The following is a 17,522-nucleotide window of genomic DNA, read 5'->3' on the forward strand; positions in this document are numbered from 1 at the left end:
GGTTCTGCTGGGTTCTGTTGGGTCAGGAGCTGGAACCTGGTTCTGCTGGGTTCTGTTGGGTCAGGAGCTGGAACCTGGTTCTGCTGGGTTCTGTTGGGTCAGTAGCTGGAACTGGTTCTTCACTCACTTCTTCTCCATTTTGTTTTTAGATAATAAAGAATGGTTCAGTGGAATCTGTTCTGTTTTTGTTTAGATTTGAATAATTTTAGAACCTGATAAAAAACAGATTTTTAATCAGGTTCTGATACGTAGAACCTCCCTGGGTTCTGCGACGCAGCTTCAAATATCAAAGCGCACATCGCTGCAGGTCGACTGATACTCAGCTGTCTGAGTTTTTGTCAGAAAACTTGAGTTTTATCTTTTAGGAAATAAAATGAGGAACAGAATCTGGAAACCAACGTTTATCAGAACTTCTCTCATCCTGGAGTTAGAACCCAAACTGGACCGTTGAAGCCTGAGCAGGAACCGACAGAAGCAACAGAAGAAGAAGGTCTGATGGAACATCAAGAGAAGAAGAATCCACCGAGGACACCGAGGCCTCTGGGGGGGTTCTGGAAACTGAAACATCCACCTGAGGAACGTCTTCCTCTCCGTGTTTAACAGGAAGTTTTATCTAATGACTGAGACAACAACAAACCCCCACCCAGACACTTCACCCCCCCACAGCGTGTTGACCTGAAACTAACGCCGTCTCCAGATAAGACTGACGGGACGAGTTTAATCCTCCACATCCGGTGAAATCAGCCGAAACCTTCTAAACAGGACGTGTGTCAGGATGAACACAGATGGGCTTCAAACTTTACACAACATGATGCAAACAACAACAACAACAACACAGACGCTTTATGTCCGCCAAGGATGCCCCGAACACGGCTTCCATGTCCTTCATGTCCTGTTTGTCCTCCCCGTCCTCTGACTCGTGTCCCTAACCTCCATGTTCACAGTCTGTGGGAGCAAACCGGAGTGGACCCAGGTGAGCAGAGGGAGATCATGTAAGCTCCACTCAGAAAGGCTTCAGGCCGGGAAGCGAACCTGCAGCCTTCTTGCTGGGAGGCAACAGCTGTAACCGCTGCTCCACCGCGCCGCCCCCAGTTCTGTTTCATGTCTGGTAAAATCCTCCTGAAGCTTTTCTTTAACTGAAGAACTGTTTCCATGTTCGGTAAAATCCTCCTCTGAACCCAGAGCCGTTTCTAAAAGTTTAACCCTTCACGTCCGCTAAAATCACCCAAAGTCTTCGTTAAAACAAGAACTGTCTGCAGAGGTTATCAGCGGGTCACCTTTAATCCTCGGCTGCCCCCTCTGCCTGAATCCTGTCATGGAAACGAGCCGTCTTTACGTCTGTTAAAGTCACCGCAAAGCTTCTCGATCATCAGGAGAAGTTTCTAAGGCCAGTAAAACCACACCTGATGAGACCTGATGAGACCTGATGAGACACCCCAAACTGTAAACAACAACAACAACAACCAGGAACCCTGTCCAAAGGTGACCATCGGGTCAGCTTTCATTCTCCACAGACGGTAAAAATCAGGCCTTCATGTTGTCAAATCAGCGTCAAACTGCTTTTTAACGTTTGTTTCTACAGCCTGAAACCTAAATGTGACCATCAGGTCTGCTTGAATCACTTCATTTACACGTAACAAACGTCACGGACGGAGAAATCAGGAAACTCGTGTTTCCTAAAATGACCATCAGGTCTGAAACTGAAACGGTTTCTGGGAGCGCCGTGTTTCCACACACGGTAAAACCCTAAACCTTTGTTTAAATCGACATTTATATTTCCAAACGTCACCATCAGGTCAGATTTAATCCTTTATTTCTGATAAAAATTAGCCAGAAACTCCATTTTAAACAGAGCTGTGTGACTAAAATCACTTTAAAACAACAACTTCTGTTTCCACGTCTGGTAAAATCCTGAAACTTCTTTAAAAGTTGTTTCTGACAGGTTTGACCGTCCATGTCCGGTAAAATAATTACAAATAAATTGGATTAATTTGTCAGTTTGTTAAAATATTGTTTATAAAGGTTTTTTTCATGAACTCGGCTGATGAACTTTGAATAAATGCTGTTTAAATTTAGCTGAAATGAGGCGTTCAATGACCTGCAGGAAAAACTAAAACAAAGCATTAATGTAAAGAATTAATCTTGAGGATTCCTCTGCTTATAAAGCTTTAATCCGGTTAATTAACAACAAACTCCGACGGTTTGAATTATTCGCTCAAACCTTCGGCAGCAGCCAGACTTCATGAGGCGTTTAAGGGCTGTTTGAACATCTGGAAATCAGAGGACTGATGTGATCAGAAGCTCTAACACGAAGGTAATTCAGGCTGAAAAACTGAAGGATTTGTTTCCAACTGAACTACAAACACAGATTTATTTATTTTTAAATTAAAATATGAAATTGTTGCTGTTTGACAAGAATAAACTTTAACTCTAATCAGAATAAATAAATAATAATAATAAACAATCTGGATATTAATGTGTAAACGTCCTGTCTTTTACAGATTCAGATGATTTTATTCATTTAAATCAGAGTGTTTGCAGTTTGACAGATGATCACATTAAAGTTTATTTTGTTCAGAACAGAGTTTCTGTTAATATTTTATATTTTCTTCATGTCAGATTTGAGCAAAGTGACAAACTTTAAATCTGAAATAATCAGCGTGAGAAACGTCTTAATAAATAAAAAAGAGGAAGTTTTTGGTTTAAATTTTTAATTTAGTTTCATGTTTGTGAAACGTGTCTTTTATTTTGACATTTTAAATCCTAAACTGATTAAATCAGCAGAACATCTGGACAGATGTGAACAACTTAAAGGTAAAACTGAAGAATTAGGTTGATTCTTCTGTTTTCATTCAGACAGAAATATTTATCATTTCTGGACGTTTAAATAAATTCTGTGACAGTTTATCACAGTTTCTTCCGTTTTAAACATCTGCTCCTGCTGCCGAAGCTGCGACACGTTTGAGAGCAGATTCAAAATGTTAAAAATCCACCAGAAGAAGGTTCCTCCTCTGCAGGTAAAGCACCTGAGGATGATCCATCAACGACTCACCTCAACTAAACTGAAGGAGAAACGGTCGGCCATGACTCCCTGACCTTTACCACTGTGCAGTTTTTATGAGGACAGAGACACAGGGACAGAGACACGAGGACAGAGACATGGGGACAGACACAAACTGAACCGTTTTTTACTCGTGTCTCTGAAAATAAAGGCTTCAGGTTCTCCTAAAATCAGCTCATGGAACCCTGAAGGTCTCAGAAGGATCCAGAGGAGCTGCTTCTCGGGTCAGAATCAGAACACTGGAACGGGTCGGCCCGGTTCTGGTTGATTGAATTAATCTAAAAGTCAGGCTCGGGACCCACTGTGGGTCAGACCTGAACCTGTTCTGAACGGGTTGATTAAAGACACTCCCTGCTGCTGGTTCTACGGGTCAGAACCTGAAAGGTTGGAGAACTGAGGGTTCAGGCTGAACTCTGCTGGATCATCTTTAAATCAGTTTGAACTTCGGAACCATTCTGGGTTTTTATCTGAAGCTGCCGTTGGTTCCCCTCAGATTCTGCTGCTTCGGCTGCTTCGGCTGCTCTTCGGCTGGTTAAACACCGGCTGTCAGACGACTGCATGCCCTCACCGGATGTTTGACAGAATTCATCTCCGTTCTCGTCTGTTTTCACGGTTTAATCCTGACGTTCTTCCTCAGAGACTCGTTTTATTCACAGATTTTAAATCAAAGGTTTTCATTTTATCCTGAATCTGATTGGCTACAAACACACACACCTGATTTAATTCTGAATTAAACTGAATTATCCTGATAAATGTTTGTTTCTGAGGAACATTTTAAAGTGATGCAAAAAGACTTTAAACAAGAAACTAAACCAGATTTATTAAAAACCAAAGAAGTTTTTATCTTTAATTTCTGGGCCTCAGACTTCTTAAATAAATATGATTTTTTTTATTCTAAGCTTTTTAAAGAAGAAAATCTATTTTTTAATCTAAATTAAACTCAAAAACCGCACTTTTTATTATAAAGTGTCAAATAAAAAACCGTAAATATTTCTGGAATTTGCTGCAGACTTTGGAGATTAATTTAAGCTGCAAACATCAGCAGAAAATAATTCTGATGAATTTAAAATAAAATTAAATTCAGGAGATAATTCAGGATGAAGGCGCAGAAACATGCGGAGCTTTAAGGGTTCTGATTTTTTCATTTAATAATTATAATTTTAAAATAAACTTGATTTTAAACCGAACTTCAAGCCAAACAAATTAAACATTTTTAGATTTAAAAACCGGTTTTAAAATATTTTACTCAGCTTTAACTCGTGACATTTAAGAATAAAAACGATTTAAAATGACAGTAATTTAATCTGTTAAATTAGGTTTTATTTGTTATATTAATTTGTAAAAAGTCCATGAAATAAATTTAATTTTAGGAGCTTTAGTTTGGGAGCAGGAGGATAAAGAAGTTGAGTTTTCTCCGGTACTCCCGGAGCGCGGCACGGACCGAACTCCGTGTAAAATCCGGCTAAAAACGGCTCGAAATGAGCAGAACTTCGGTTCCGGAGGCTCGCAGTTAAACCTTTTGGGTTTAAAATGATGCTCGCGGTTCGGGGAGCCGTTCGGCCGCTCGCTCCGGGAGGACCGGGCAGCTGCTGGCACCGAACCGGGCCGAGACGAGCTGCGCTGCTCGGGTCGGATTTAAATGTGAAATCTTCCAGGATTCCGTCCAAACTCCGAGTTTAATTCAGACCTGAAGGTTCGGCTGCTTTAAAGTGGACCAAACGTCACTTCTTGGACCTGATAAGTTCTGGTTCCGATAGCTTTCAGATTTATTTTCTGTTTTTATTCAAATAAATAAACCCTGACTGTCCCCCGACTTTAACCTGATGTTCTCCAGAACCAGAGGTTCTGACTCTACCCATCTGCCTGAAAGTTTCCCCCCTCCACCGGACCGAGCTCGGCTCGGTTCTGACAGCAGGGTTTTACCTCTGGGCCGCCGTGTTCGCGTCCAGGATCCCCGCGCCCTGCATCCAGGAGCGGACCGGGGTCATGCCGGTGGGGAGCGGCTCCTCCTTCATGGTCAGGGCCCCCCGGGGGAGGCTGTCCTGGATGGAGAACATCAAAACGTCCTTCTGGGAGCAGCACCAGAACCGAGTCAGAAGATGAAGAATAATCCTCCCTGAAAGAGCCGCTCAGGCAGCCAAAGGACCACCTGGATTAAGGTGGAGAAAAGAGGAGTGATGAGGAGGAGGAGGAGGAAGAGGAGGGGAGGGGCAGGGGGGACACAGGAGTCCCGGGTCCGGATCCAGAGCAGAGCCCCGGATTCCTCTGGGTTTCTCCGCGCTGCTGTTAGATCCCCGCCGCGGTTCGGCGCTTTCAAACCTCCGAGTGAAGTTCAGGAGGGCGGAGCGGAGGGAGAACCGCGCAGAACCGAGCCGGACCGGGACCGGAGAGGGAGCCCGAGCCGCGCAGGAAAAAAAAAATCAAAAAGTGGGATAAAAAAAACCCGAAGCAGCTTCAGAAAGGAGAGAGCTGAACTGATGAGGAAGACGGAGCAGGGCCGGACCGAGGCGGGCTGCGGGTCCCGGGGGGACAGCAGGGGGAGTGGGCAGCTCCTCCCTCCCTCCCCGGCTCTTTATGGCTCCGCTGTCCCGGAGGACAGCTCCTTTTCCCGGGTTCAGGGCTCCCAGACCCTGGGGGACCGCGTGGAGCGGCAGAGGGGCGGGGACATGCCCAAATAAGGACAGCTCCTTTGAATAAGTGCCTCACTTTTGCCTTCCGATTGGCCGAAGCCTCCCGTGACGTCATTGTTTTGCAAAGCATGCCCCAAATAAGGGATTCAGAGCGTTTGCAGGAAATAAAGTTAACAGGTGAGAATAATGTCACATGACACAGGGGGGAGGGGGAGGGGGGGAGGGGGAGGCAGGTGTGAGCAGCAGGCAGCCTCCTGCTGCTCGGTCCATCAGAACCGAACCACTGGCTCAGTTCTACAGAACCGTGAGCAGATCAGAGCTGACAGAATCAGCACCATTTTGGTTCAGTCTTCAGATCTATTAGGGATGACTTTCAGCTACCACCACACCTCCATATCAGTTATATTTATATTTAGGATTTATTCAAGTGGATTAGTTGTGGTGGCCATCTTGACTCAGATTGACTCTAATTGTTAACCTGCTGAATTAAATAAACCCATCCAGCGACTCAGATATTTTGCTAACAGACAGACTAACACACTGTCACCTACCTGCCAGTGGCGGGCGACAGGCAGCGACTGACAGATTTCTGCAGGATTAACTGGTCCCATGCAGAATAATCTCCTCTGTCATCAGGCTGCCCGACACGAGCGCTGCGCACGTTTGGCACCGATTTGTGCTTTTTACACGCAGACATATGGTGCCCCCCCCACACACACACACACACACACACACACACACACACACACACACACACACGCTCACACACACAGATGCTAATAAGATCAGGGTCTGAATTCACTCTGCTGTGAAACGTGTCGCTCCAATCCAGAATAAAAACAATAAAAGTGATCATTTGTGGGAGATGTTTGCAGACGGCTCCGGCTTCAGAGTTTTAGTCTGAATTCCTCTAATTAAGCAGAAACTCCAGAGCAGCGCTGATTAAATATTTATCCTCCTTTAGCCCGCTGCTGTCCTCCTGGGAAACACAAACGTCTGGAAACCAAAAAAAAAAAAATTAAAAAAAATGTGTGTGAAAAAAATTAGTGAGACGCTGCAAACATGTCAGGGATGAAGATGATGAAGAGGAAGACACTACTGTAGATGTAAGTCAAACAATTTTATTTTTATCGGATTTTTAAATATTTTCCATCAAATCTGTTTAAATATTTGGAAACTGCTGCGAAGTGGGCCGTAGTGTTTGAGTCTGTTAGCAAAATATCACGAATCACTGGACCAGCCAACTCGTGTCAAGATGGCCGCCGCAGCTAATGGCTCATCAAGTCCAGAACCTGAATTTCAACCTTTAAATCCACATGAACCTCATCGATCCTCTCAGGAGATCTCATCTTTCAAAACCTTTAACCCAGGAACCCTCAAAAACCAGGACCTCCTCAGAACCAAAGACCAGGAACCCCAGAATACACTCCGGAGGAACCCCAGGACAGACTCCCGAGGTGAATCATCAGACCGTTAAACACCAAGAACTACCTTAAATCCTGAAAGTTCTACTGGAAGAACTCGTCAAGTTCCTCAAGGACTCTAAACTAAGCAATATTTATCTTCTCAGAAAGCCCCAGAGGTTCTTCTGGATCCTCTTTACAATCAGAACTCTCAGTGGACCTCTTCTAAAACTCTGGAGCCCTTTAAGGTGGTCTGTAGATTCATTAAAGTAGACCTTTAGAAAACTAAAACCTGATCAGATCTCTGAGAACCTCCTTTAGATCCTTTCGGGTCTTCAGTTCTCATTAGAACACCCTGGAGACCTTCTGACTTGACTGACACCAGCTTCAGAACCGGTGTCGGGCCGGAGCGCAGCAGAACCTTCATAAACCCGGTCAGGATCAGCCGTGGCACCGAACAGCTTTCCAGCTTTGACCAGAACCGCATTCTAAAAGCAGCAGACTTTAACAAAAGCTCTTCAGTATTTTGAAGCTTTTTGAATCTAAAACCTGGTTTAATTTCTTCTTCTTCTCTCGTCCTGAACAGAACCAGGGCGCCCCACAGTGGACAGAACCAGGTACTGCAGAAGTACTGGCTGCTGTTTGTCAGGATCTATGAAGGTTTAGAACCACAAACAAGGTGTGATATTCAAACAACCTAACAAAACAAACTTCGCTTCAATAAATAAATAAATAATGTACTGATAAAAATAAAAGTTTAAAAGTAGTTTGTCCTGAAACAGAAAGACCTGCGTCAAACATCAAGATTAAAGATTTTCTCAGAAACCTTTAAGATTTCTGTAAAGAGAGGGTGGGGTCATGCTCTTATTTTGAAGTTTTGCTCCTCTAAAAAGGAAAAAGAAATAAACGATCCCATTTAAAAGCAACAAGCATCTGTTTGCTGTGGGTGTCCCTCAGGACGACTTCGGTGACGGCCTCCAGCAGCAGGTTTGTGTGGTAGTATTAGTACTCAGGTAATAGTATTTTGTCAGCTTAGATCACGAAGGAAGTCCCAAAATCCTACTGAGCTCCAGAGAAGTTGATGTTTGCATCACTGATTGTTCAAAGTTATGACCCCAAAGCTTTTCAGGTACATTCTGAGGCTTTCTAACGGAACTAAATTATAAATATTCCTCCTTCAGCGTTTGCTTAACGAGCTGACTGACAAAAACGTTCTCTGAGCTCAGTCACAGTGAAACATGTCAGCTGGATGGATGAAGGGAACGAGGCAGGCGGAGGCAGAAACAGGAGGCCAACAGAACCCATCTTTAAAGAGGAGCTAACAGGCTCCTGATGGAACCAGCTGCTGGATTCACATTTTATCAGCTGAAGATTGTGGAAATGATCGGAAGCTAAAGAGTGTCATCTAGTGGCTGAAAGAGCTGCTGTCAGGTCTGCAGCTGCAGATCCTGTCACCACAGAACCATCTGAAGCTCATCCAAGACTTCCTTAAACAGGAAAACCCACACTTACAGAGGAAACATCAAATATTCCTCAAGGAGTTAACTTTTTAATCACTGTAACACAAGGAAAATGTGAATTTGTCATTTTTAAAATGGTGTTGTTGCCATGAAATGATAAAATCTGTTTGTTTGCTTTACTTTTGTCTGTTAAATAAAAACAGACTACATTTTCACAGGTTTCTGTCTTGGATCAGGTGTTCGTATTCAAATGAGTTTATTAACAGTCACTCATTAATTTGTTGGGTAAACTGTTATAAGAGCTGGAAACTGGTCAATGTTTGAGCTACATCTGAGGATAATTTTAGTTCTGAACTCAGTGAGCTGCTGAATGTTCTGGAGGTTCTGCAGCAGGTGGATCTGCTGTCATCAAGCTGTTTTTATGTTTCGGTCCCGTGAATTCTAGTCAGAGTGAGCCCTCCTGCTCCCATTAGGTGCATCTCTGCCGTCATTGTGCCGTTTCACGTTTCGGTGCTGCAAATTTTAGATAGAGCGAGACCTCTTGTTCACACAGGTGGATCTCTGCCGTCGTTAAGCCGTTTGTATATTTCGGAGCCGGGGATTTGAGACGGAGTGAGACCTCCCGTAGGTGGATCTCTGCTGTTATTGTGCTGTTTGCACATTTCGGTGCCGGGGATTTGACACAGAGTGGGACCTCCTGTTTCGCGAGTGGATCGCTGCCATCAGTAAGCTCTTTTCATCATGTTTCGGTGCCGAGAATTCGAGTCGGAGTGAGACCTCCTGCTCCCGGTTCTTTGACAGCTGCTGTGTGTAACGGAAGACATTTTGAGCTGCCGCCGTCGGTCCGGTTCGTTAGTGGACTAGCAACCTGGGTTCGGGACTGACGTGCTGAAGACTCGGTGAAAAGGAGAACAGGTTTAACTGGACTCCCGGTGTCGTTCAACCGGCGGATGTGTAGTCAGTTACAAAGATAGTGAAGTCCTGGATGCTAGTTAGTTAGCGTCACCTAGCCGGCCTCCTCCTCCTCTTCTTCTTCCTCCTCCTCCTCCTCCTCCTCCTCGGCAGCCTGTCCCTTCTGTCAGACACAATGGCTTTAAAACGGATCTCTAAGGTAACTCTCAGCCTTATTCGGAGCAGATTTCAGCTGAGCTCAGCTGTAGCCTGTAGCTGCTGTTAGCATGGTAGCAGCGTTAGCCCGGTACCAAACCGCTGGAACCAGTCTGCGGTTCGGTGTCGGACGGACGGAACAACACATGCTGTGTTTACATGTTGGACCGGTTCTGACACAGCGGTTTGGGCCTGTTCGGGTCCAGTTTGAAGGGAAACTCGGGTACATCCGGATTCTGAAGCTTTTTAAAGAAAACTCTGTTTAGCTTCTCCACAGGTGAAAAATAAAATAAAATAAATTTATCTCAGTGAAAATATAAAGAATTACCTTTAATTTATAAATAAATAAAACAATGATCATCTGATCCTGAAGCAATGACCTAAGATAAACACATCATACACCAGATGGCCTCACATCTGACTCCAGAATCGGCCCAAACCATCAGCCCTCCACCGCCGTGCTGACAGCTGGGAGGGGCTGTTTGCTGCAGTGCATTCTGGGTAAACATCTGTCCTCTGGTCTGGTTCTGGTCCAGAAGGTCTTGTGGTTCTTTCAGATGAACCTAATTCGAGCTGCCATGTTGTTTTTAGAGAGAAGAGGCTGTAACCTTTGACCTGCTAACTGAGGCCTGTAGAGTCTGAGATGGAGCTCATTTCTCTGAGCACTGCACGGTCTGACCTTCAGGGTGAAGATCAGCAGCCGTCTTCAATGTCTCCTCTTGTGAATAATCTTCCTCTCTGTAGAACGATGGACTCCTGATGACCTTTGACCCTTCCCAGATTGATGGGCAGCAGCAGCTGCTTCTCTGAGGTCATTGCTGATGTCTTTCCGCCCTGGCGTTGTGTTAACTCACACCTGGAGCTCCAGAGCAGCAGAACCTGCTGAGGATCAGCTCATCGATCCACTTGAACTCTATTTTCTGTGGAAACATGAAGGATTTGGTTTTTTTGTTGTTTTAAATATTTAAATCTAAAACATAAATTTATTTTAGTTTCAGAACTCGACTGAAACGTTTGGGGAATTAGAACATAATCACAGAACTCTCCGGGGATTTATAGATTTTATTTAACCAGAAACAGCTGAACTTTAATTAGACTTTTTAAAAAAAGGTGTAATTTTGTGCTTCAAGCAGGAGTTCTGTCAGCGTCGGAGCGGGCTGGGTCTTTAAACGCCTCCTGAACTCGACCCAGGCTGAAAGATGAGCTGAGTCACATACCGACACCCAGCCCCGTCCTATAAGCTGTCCAGTTTTCAGCCCCCCCCCCATAGATCCTGGTCTGAGTAAAAATAGTCTGAGCTGCTGAGTTTCCTTCACAGCAGGAAAACCTTCAGTCCTCCTGAGATGATCCTGGCAGGTCTGAACTCATCCAGTTAGTTTTTAGGAGATTATCAAAGATGGATCCTTATGAACGAGTTCAGGTCAAAGGTCACAGCTACAGGCAGCCCAGCAGCTGTAAATATTACTGCTCTCTGTATTTTGTATCATTTCACACCAGTTTTGGACCCCAGCTGTGAGGTTCTGAGTATTTGGACGGGTTGGGTAAGAGACCTCCAACGTTCAAACACCGACTCTGAGACTCCAGAAGCTACAACTAAACCAGAACTGTGACCCAAGAACCATCCGGGCCCGGTCCGGTCCACTGCAGCTACCTGCTGGCCGCCTTCAGACTAATATTCCTCTTTAAAGAATCGGGTTTATTAGAAGATTATTTTGTTCAAAATGTTTCTAATTTGAACAAATAAATCACTCAGTTGCTGACCAATCAGACGACAGCAGCGTCTCACAGCCGCTCAGACCGGTGTTGGTCCGGCCCGGTCCGGTCTGCGGTCCAACACCTGTCCGCAGGTGTCGGTAAAGGAGGACGTTGGACATCAGGCTGGACTGGAGCGTGTTGGTTTGAACTGTCCATCATTCACAGATGAAAGGGATCATTTTCATCCGTCCCTCCTGATGGACTCCAGTCTCCAATGGTTGGACATGTTGGTCCAGCCCTAATAGGCAGCGTCTCACTGGGCTGTGATTGGTCGGATGTCCTCAGCGTCTCGACTGAGAGTCTCAGAGGCTCACGGTCCTGTCGCTTCGGTTTGGAATATGTTCAGTTTTTCTCTGGCAATGGATTCCCTGAAGGCGTCTCCACCCGTCTCCACCTGTCTCCAGAGCTGGACTCCGACTCCTGATTTGACAGAAGACATGTCCAGGTCTAAGACCCACACTGATGAATAATAAACTGGTTCTGTCCTTCTTAAAGTCTGCAGTTACTCCAGCAGATTCAGTCAGAAGGGTGGGGGCGGGTGGAGGTGACCCACAAACCAATGTTGGACCGATAATACAGTTCTACCTGCAGCAGAACCAGGTTCTGCACATCATGGAGCCGCAAACCTTCAGTTTGTTTGGTTCTGTTTGCAGACAAACGTCTCCTTGAATAAAACTTGGGTCAGACTCGGTGGAGGACTCGGTGGAGAACTCTGTGGTTCCTCAGATTTCCTGCGGACAGGTGGAAAGGTTCTGCCTCTGACCCGGATCACGAGGTCCAGTAAATGGTGCAGCTCAGTTCTTAAAGAAGGAAAATGTTCAAACGGATCTGGTTTGGGTCTCCTTCCTCTCCGAACAGAAACTAACATGTGTTCTGTCTCCAGGAGCTCACCGACCTGTCCAGAGACCCTCCGGCCCAATGTTCTGCCGGGCCCGTCGGTGAAGACAGTAAGAACTTCTGACCTTTGAACCGTAACTCCAGAACCGACCCGATGCTTCACTCATCCTGTTTTATTCTTTCTTTCAGTGTTTCACTGGCAAGCTACGATTATGGGTCCTGTAAGTATCAAACATCAGAACTAGCTCCAGCTGGACCGGGTCAGCCGGGTCAGCTGGGCGCCTCAGAACTGGACTTTAAAACAGAATTTAAAGGAGTTTATAAAAATGTGTTTGGCTAAAAGACTGTTAAACTTATTTTAATGTTAATATTCCACCATACAAATGAACGTGGTTCTGATGAAGTCATGGATCCGGTTGTGGTTCTGAACCGTTTGGGTTGACCTGTGGTCTCGGTTCTGTTGCAGCCCGACAGTCCGTATCAGGGCGGCGTGTTTTTCCTCACGATTCATTTCCCGACAGATTATCCCTTCAAACCGCCCAAGGTGAGTCCAGCTCGACGTTCCGGGTCGGGTCGGGTCCCGATCAGAGAACTGAACTTGTTCTGATGTTTCTCCTGCAGGTCGCCTTCACAACCAGAATCTATCACCCAAATATTAACAGTAACGGCAGCATCTGCCTGGACATTTTGAGATCTCAGTGGTCTCCGGCGTTAACGATCTCTAAAGGTAAGATCTGAACCGGGTCGAGCTTCTGTTTGCTGCAGAACCCCTGTTTGCTGCAGAACCCCTGTTTATTCACGATGTGCAGAACAAATTAGTTTTAAATCAGCCCTAATTTTGTTACTTTGCTTCTTTGAAAGAAAAATAAATGATGAATAAAACACCTGAACTTCAGATTAAACTAATTATTTCTAAATTAATCCAACACTAAAGATTATATAACTTTCCTCCACAATAAATAAATAAATCCTGTGACTTAAACCACAAGATTAAAACAAAGTCGGGACAAAAACAGGCATTGAGTTCTTTCCTCAGAAACCTGACTTCCTGTCTGAACGAGTTAAAAACTAAAGTCAGGATTCTTCTTCAGGGTTTTTAGATTTTAGATAAAAAGTTTTAATTCTGAGAGCTGATGGAGGACTAACTCACGTTTCATTAAATGCAGACAAAGTTCTGGTTGTTCTGGGTTATCGGAGGGTTCTGAGCAGCAGGTGGCGCTGCTGGGTTAAACTCAGTAGTTCTTTTCTCTCCGCAGTCCTTTTGTCCATTTGTTCTCTGTTATGTGACCCGAACCCTGACGACCCGTTAGTGCCAGAGATCGCCCGCATCTACAAAACAGACCCCGTCAGGTGAGTCCGCTCGACCCGCTGCCACCCAACAGAACCGGTCCACAAAACACCCACATCAGTGCTGGCCAATACTGCAAAGAACCAGAACCAACAGAACTTTAATTCTATTCATATTTGCTGGTTCTGATCAGACTCTCTGTTCTGGTGCCAGGGTTAGACGGGTCGAACCAGTCTGGTGTTTACATCGTAGAGCAGAAACTGATTCAATAAAGTTATTTACAACTACAAGACCCGGTTCTGTCAGGGGAACCAGACTCGGTCCCAGTCTTAAAGACCTGCGGCCCGGTCAGAGGTTCTGAGTTCTGTTAGACACTCGGTGGTTTGTTCAGAGACCCGGTCCTGTAGTTCTGATGTGGTTCTGTTCCTGCAGGTACAACAAGACGGCTCAGGACTGGACTCAGAAATACGCCATGTGATTGGCCGCCTGCTGGAATGACCCGTTTGAACTAAGCCACGCCCCCTCTCATCTCACCTGCAGTTTGTTCGCGTTCGTCTTCACCTTTGATGCTTTTAAACTCTGCGTCTGTCTGCCAGAAACCCGAGTGAGCGCGGCGCCGCGGACTCACCTGGCAGGTGAGGCGGCAGGCGGGTCGCTCAGCGGTGCATGTCAGTGATTGGTCCATGTTTTTAAAGAAGAGAGCTCCTTCAGTTTGTAGCTTTTTGTTTTAGAGTTTTCAGACGAGAGCCGTTAGTTCATCCATCACCCAACCCGACCCGTTCTCCTGTTTTTGCACTGGAAGCTCGACCCGACCCGACCCGGCTGATCGATCAACTACAAGCTCTGTCACCGTTTCTCAATAAAGTTCAACAAACTGCAGCTTCGCCGGCGTCCTGTTTTCATTCAGGTCCGCTTTCAGACACAGAGGAGGGCCCGGTTCTGAAGAACCGGGTCAGCTTTCAGGCACGAAGCAGGGCCTGGTTCTGAAGAACTGGGTCCGCTTTCAGACACTGAGCAGGACCCGGTTCTGAAGAACCATGCGGTGGGTCAGGTTAAGCTGAAGTTCTTAGTTTTCACATTCATCTGGAAAATGTTACATTTGAGAAAATACAGATTCTTACATCCTGGTGGGTTATTTTTATCCCCTTTGACCTTTGACCTTAGCACATGACCTGACATCAAATCGCTCCTTTAAATATCTGCTCAGAGTAAAATATTTTATACTCAGATTCTTTGTTTTGTGAGACTTCAACTTTACTTGTTAACCCGACCGGAACAGAACCAGTCCAACCTGAACTGAAACATTTTAATAAAAACAGAATAACTTAAACTGAACGGGCTTTTTATGAACAGAACCAGTTCTACAGTGGTCCAGGTGTAAAAAAAACATGTTAGTAAGTTAGACTCCACATATCACAAACTGTCCTCAGTGTAAAATAATTTAACTCATGTTTGAAGAGTTTATTTTGAATCAGAAGCGCTCGAACATGAACCAGATACTAAATATTCAGAATAGCCCTTTACCAAACCGGAAGCAGCAAAAAACTAAGCTTTTACTCACCAATGATGTTCGTTTGAAGACAAAGATCATCCTTCTGCGCTTCCAGATGAAGTTTGAAATGACTTTTTAGCTAATGTCCTGTGTTTTAAGGTGTTTTAGGTAAACGGCTAAAGTTTCTAAGCCTTGCTAGTTGCTAACTGAACCGCTAGGCTAATCCAGGGTTAAAGATGTTAGGGAGCTTCTTTAATATCAATTTGAACAAAATTCATCTTTTTATTGAGCGACTGTCTTGAAAAAGCCACCGATAACAATTTTACAACACTCGAGGTTCACCTGTTGCCGTTTTCAGGGTAGCTGAGTCGCCAATCAGCGCTAGCTAACATAAATTAGCCACCTGCCGCTGCGAGTCTGAAGTCCACGCCCACTGGCTTCACGCTCCAAATCTGATTGGTTAATCAAACCGTCGATCAGAACTTGAGCTTCTCATTTGTTTAGAGATTTGGATTCCGCCCAGATAGAGAAATCCCTGATTGGTCAATTTGTTTTACTATAAAATTACTCAACCTGATGTAAGCATGTAAAATAAATTCAAGCACGAACCAGTATTTGTTTTTATTGGTTAAATTTAAAATGCTTAAAATATTTTTTCTGGAGGTTTAGTCACTTTATTCACCTTTCTGTGAATAAAGAATAAATGTGACAACCACAAATATTAGAGTTGTTGAAACTGATAAAAGTACAGATCAGAGAAACACCATGAATATATTAAAAAAACAACTTTATTTAAAAAAAAAAAAAACATTACAAGCAGTTAAAAGGTCATGATGAACTGTACAGGCAACAAGGACATAAATATAACAGCTTTGGTTTCAACTCCTCACACATCAGGACTACATTTCCCATGGTGCCTTGCTGGTTCTCTGTCTCCCTGCTGAAAAGCACCAACCTCCTTATTTTAACACACGAAGAAGAAAATAATGAAGGTACCTGAAGTTCAGTTCATTTAAAAGCTCTAAGGGTGTAAAAAATAAAATAAAATGAACACACGCAGTGAAAAAAGTTCACGTTTTGGATCTGTCTGAATGTAAACGCTACGTGAGCGAGGTCGGTGTGTACCACTACAGCCAAAAACCAGAGAAACCAGAACCAAAGACAGGTTCTGAGGTCCAGAACCCTGTCAGCTGGCAGCAAACAGGTAAGGGTTTAATCTGAGCAGCGTTTAGAATCGCAGATTACCGGCTGATCTCGTTTGAAGTACGGGATTATTACAAACCCAGACATAAATCTGATAAACACGTTTCTGACTCCAGATGTTCAGCCAGCTGCTGATCAGGAACATCAGGAACATCAGGGGGTTAGACTACAAAGCCCAGTTTCCAGGTTAGTCGGCTGCAGAGCGGATAGGCGCCACTTCCTCCTCCTTCAAGCCCTGCCCCTTTTTAGGGGAAAACGAGCGGCTTCAGGGTGAAAGTAATATTGTGCTTAAAAGTTTCTGTTGCTTTTTGTCCAGCGGGAATCTGAAAATACCTTTTTTGTCGTTTTAATCTCTGTATATAAACGGGTAACGGGCGCCGTTCGTCCAGTCTGACGAACTTTCATCCATTTTGGTTCTTATTTTTCTGCTGATCTTTGACGGACAGAGACAGTGGATCATTTAGGGCTCCTGTTGAGGCAGTTTTCTTAGCTTAAAGTGGAGAGGTTGTTTAATGTTCGTTCAGTTAACGAGGGTTCTGATCTGATCAGCAGGTCTGAGCTGGACCACGAGTCGTTTTCAGGACAGAGTCGAGGAGGAGGACTAAAGAAGACAAGTGGACAGAAATCGAGTCCACACCAACAGATGTCAAACAGAATCCGGCTCCTCGGTTTCAGTAGCAACTTTTCTCTGCAGACTCTGCTCCATCAGGTTCACTGAGCCTCAGGGTTGAAACGACAGAACGTTTTCTCGTGTTCTAGCAGACAGGAAACGGTTCCTGCTGGGCAGACCCCGGACAAGCAGCTGCGTCCTTTCCCGTCAGTTTAAAACACATTCAGCTTCCAGGTTGACATGTTTCATTAAAACTGGTTGAAAACGTCCGAACAGAAAAGTCCTGATGATGATGAAAAGGAGGAGCAGTCTGGAGTCATGATGGATGAAGAGCAACCAATCAGAGGCTACGCTGTGGAAAGCTCCACCCCACTGTCACACACGTAGCTGTCGATCCGACCGTCCACCTTCAGGTCCTGAACCGGAGCGCACCGCCACCCGCCTGCGGACACAAACACAGCTGAGTGACCCGTCGCCGCGGCAACAGCTGCTTCAAACTCAGTCATGTGACGGCGTGCTGTCCGCTCACCGCTCGGCTCCGGGTCGTCACACAGCGCCGCCTCCAGGACGCTCACTGCCCCGCAGCCGCCCACGGACCTGAGAGCAGCCAGCAGGTCCGAGACGGTTCCACCGGAGACCTGCAGAACCAAGAACACACTGATCTCAGACCCGGTTC

The 17,522-nt window shown here is 45.1% G+C and overlaps 2 protein-coding genes and 1 long non-coding RNA gene across 5 annotated transcripts in view; 1 reads left to right on the plus strand and 2 right to left on the minus strand.

Annotated features, from left to right (window-relative positions):
• LOC108249224 (transcription factor COE3) overlaps window positions 1-5,610 on the minus strand; it is a 115,418-nt gene extending 109,808 nt beyond the window's left edge. For 2 of the 3 annotated variants that reach the window (XM_037977354.1, XM_037977355.1), the window contains exon 1: window positions 4,985-5,610. In XM_037977354.1, the coding sequence (XP_037833282.1) occupies window positions 4,985-5,118 (134 nt within the window). In that variant the 5' untranslated portion in view covers window positions 5,119-5,610. The remainder of the gene's footprint in view (window positions 1-4,984) is intronic. The other variant, XM_037977353.1, reaches the window with a different exon arrangement.
• A 3,725-nt stretch (window positions 5,611-9,335) lies between these two features.
• Window positions 9,336-14,420, plus strand: LOC108228324 (ubiquitin-conjugating enzyme E2 2-like). The gene is made up of 7 exons (XM_017403869.3): window positions 9,336-9,665; window positions 12,300-12,363; window positions 12,443-12,474; window positions 12,720-12,797; window positions 12,875-12,980; window positions 13,510-13,603; window positions 13,974-14,420. Exons 1-7 carry the CDS (start codon window positions 9,642-9,644, stop codon window positions 14,017-14,019), a joined length of 444 nt encoding a protein of 147 aa, XP_017259358.1. The 5' UTR covers window positions 9,336-9,641; the 3' UTR covers window positions 14,020-14,420.
• Window positions 14,421-15,803: 1,383 nt separating this feature from the next.
• Window positions 15,804-17,516, minus strand: LOC108228323. The gene is made up of 2 exons (XR_001808196.1): window positions 17,376-17,516; window positions 15,804-17,288 (listed from the first exon to the last, which is right to left on the minus strand). It is a non-coding gene; the product is annotated as an uncharacterized LOC108228323 (long non-coding RNA).
• Between the last annotated feature and the right edge of the window lie 6 nt (window positions 17,517-17,522).

Source organism: Kryptolebias marmoratus, linkage group LG9 (assembly GCF_001649575.2).
Source record: "Kryptolebias marmoratus isolate JLee-2015 linkage group LG9, ASM164957v2, whole genome shotgun sequence".
NCBI lineage: Eukaryota > Metazoa > Chordata > Actinopteri > Cyprinodontiformes > Rivulidae > Kryptolebias > Kryptolebias marmoratus.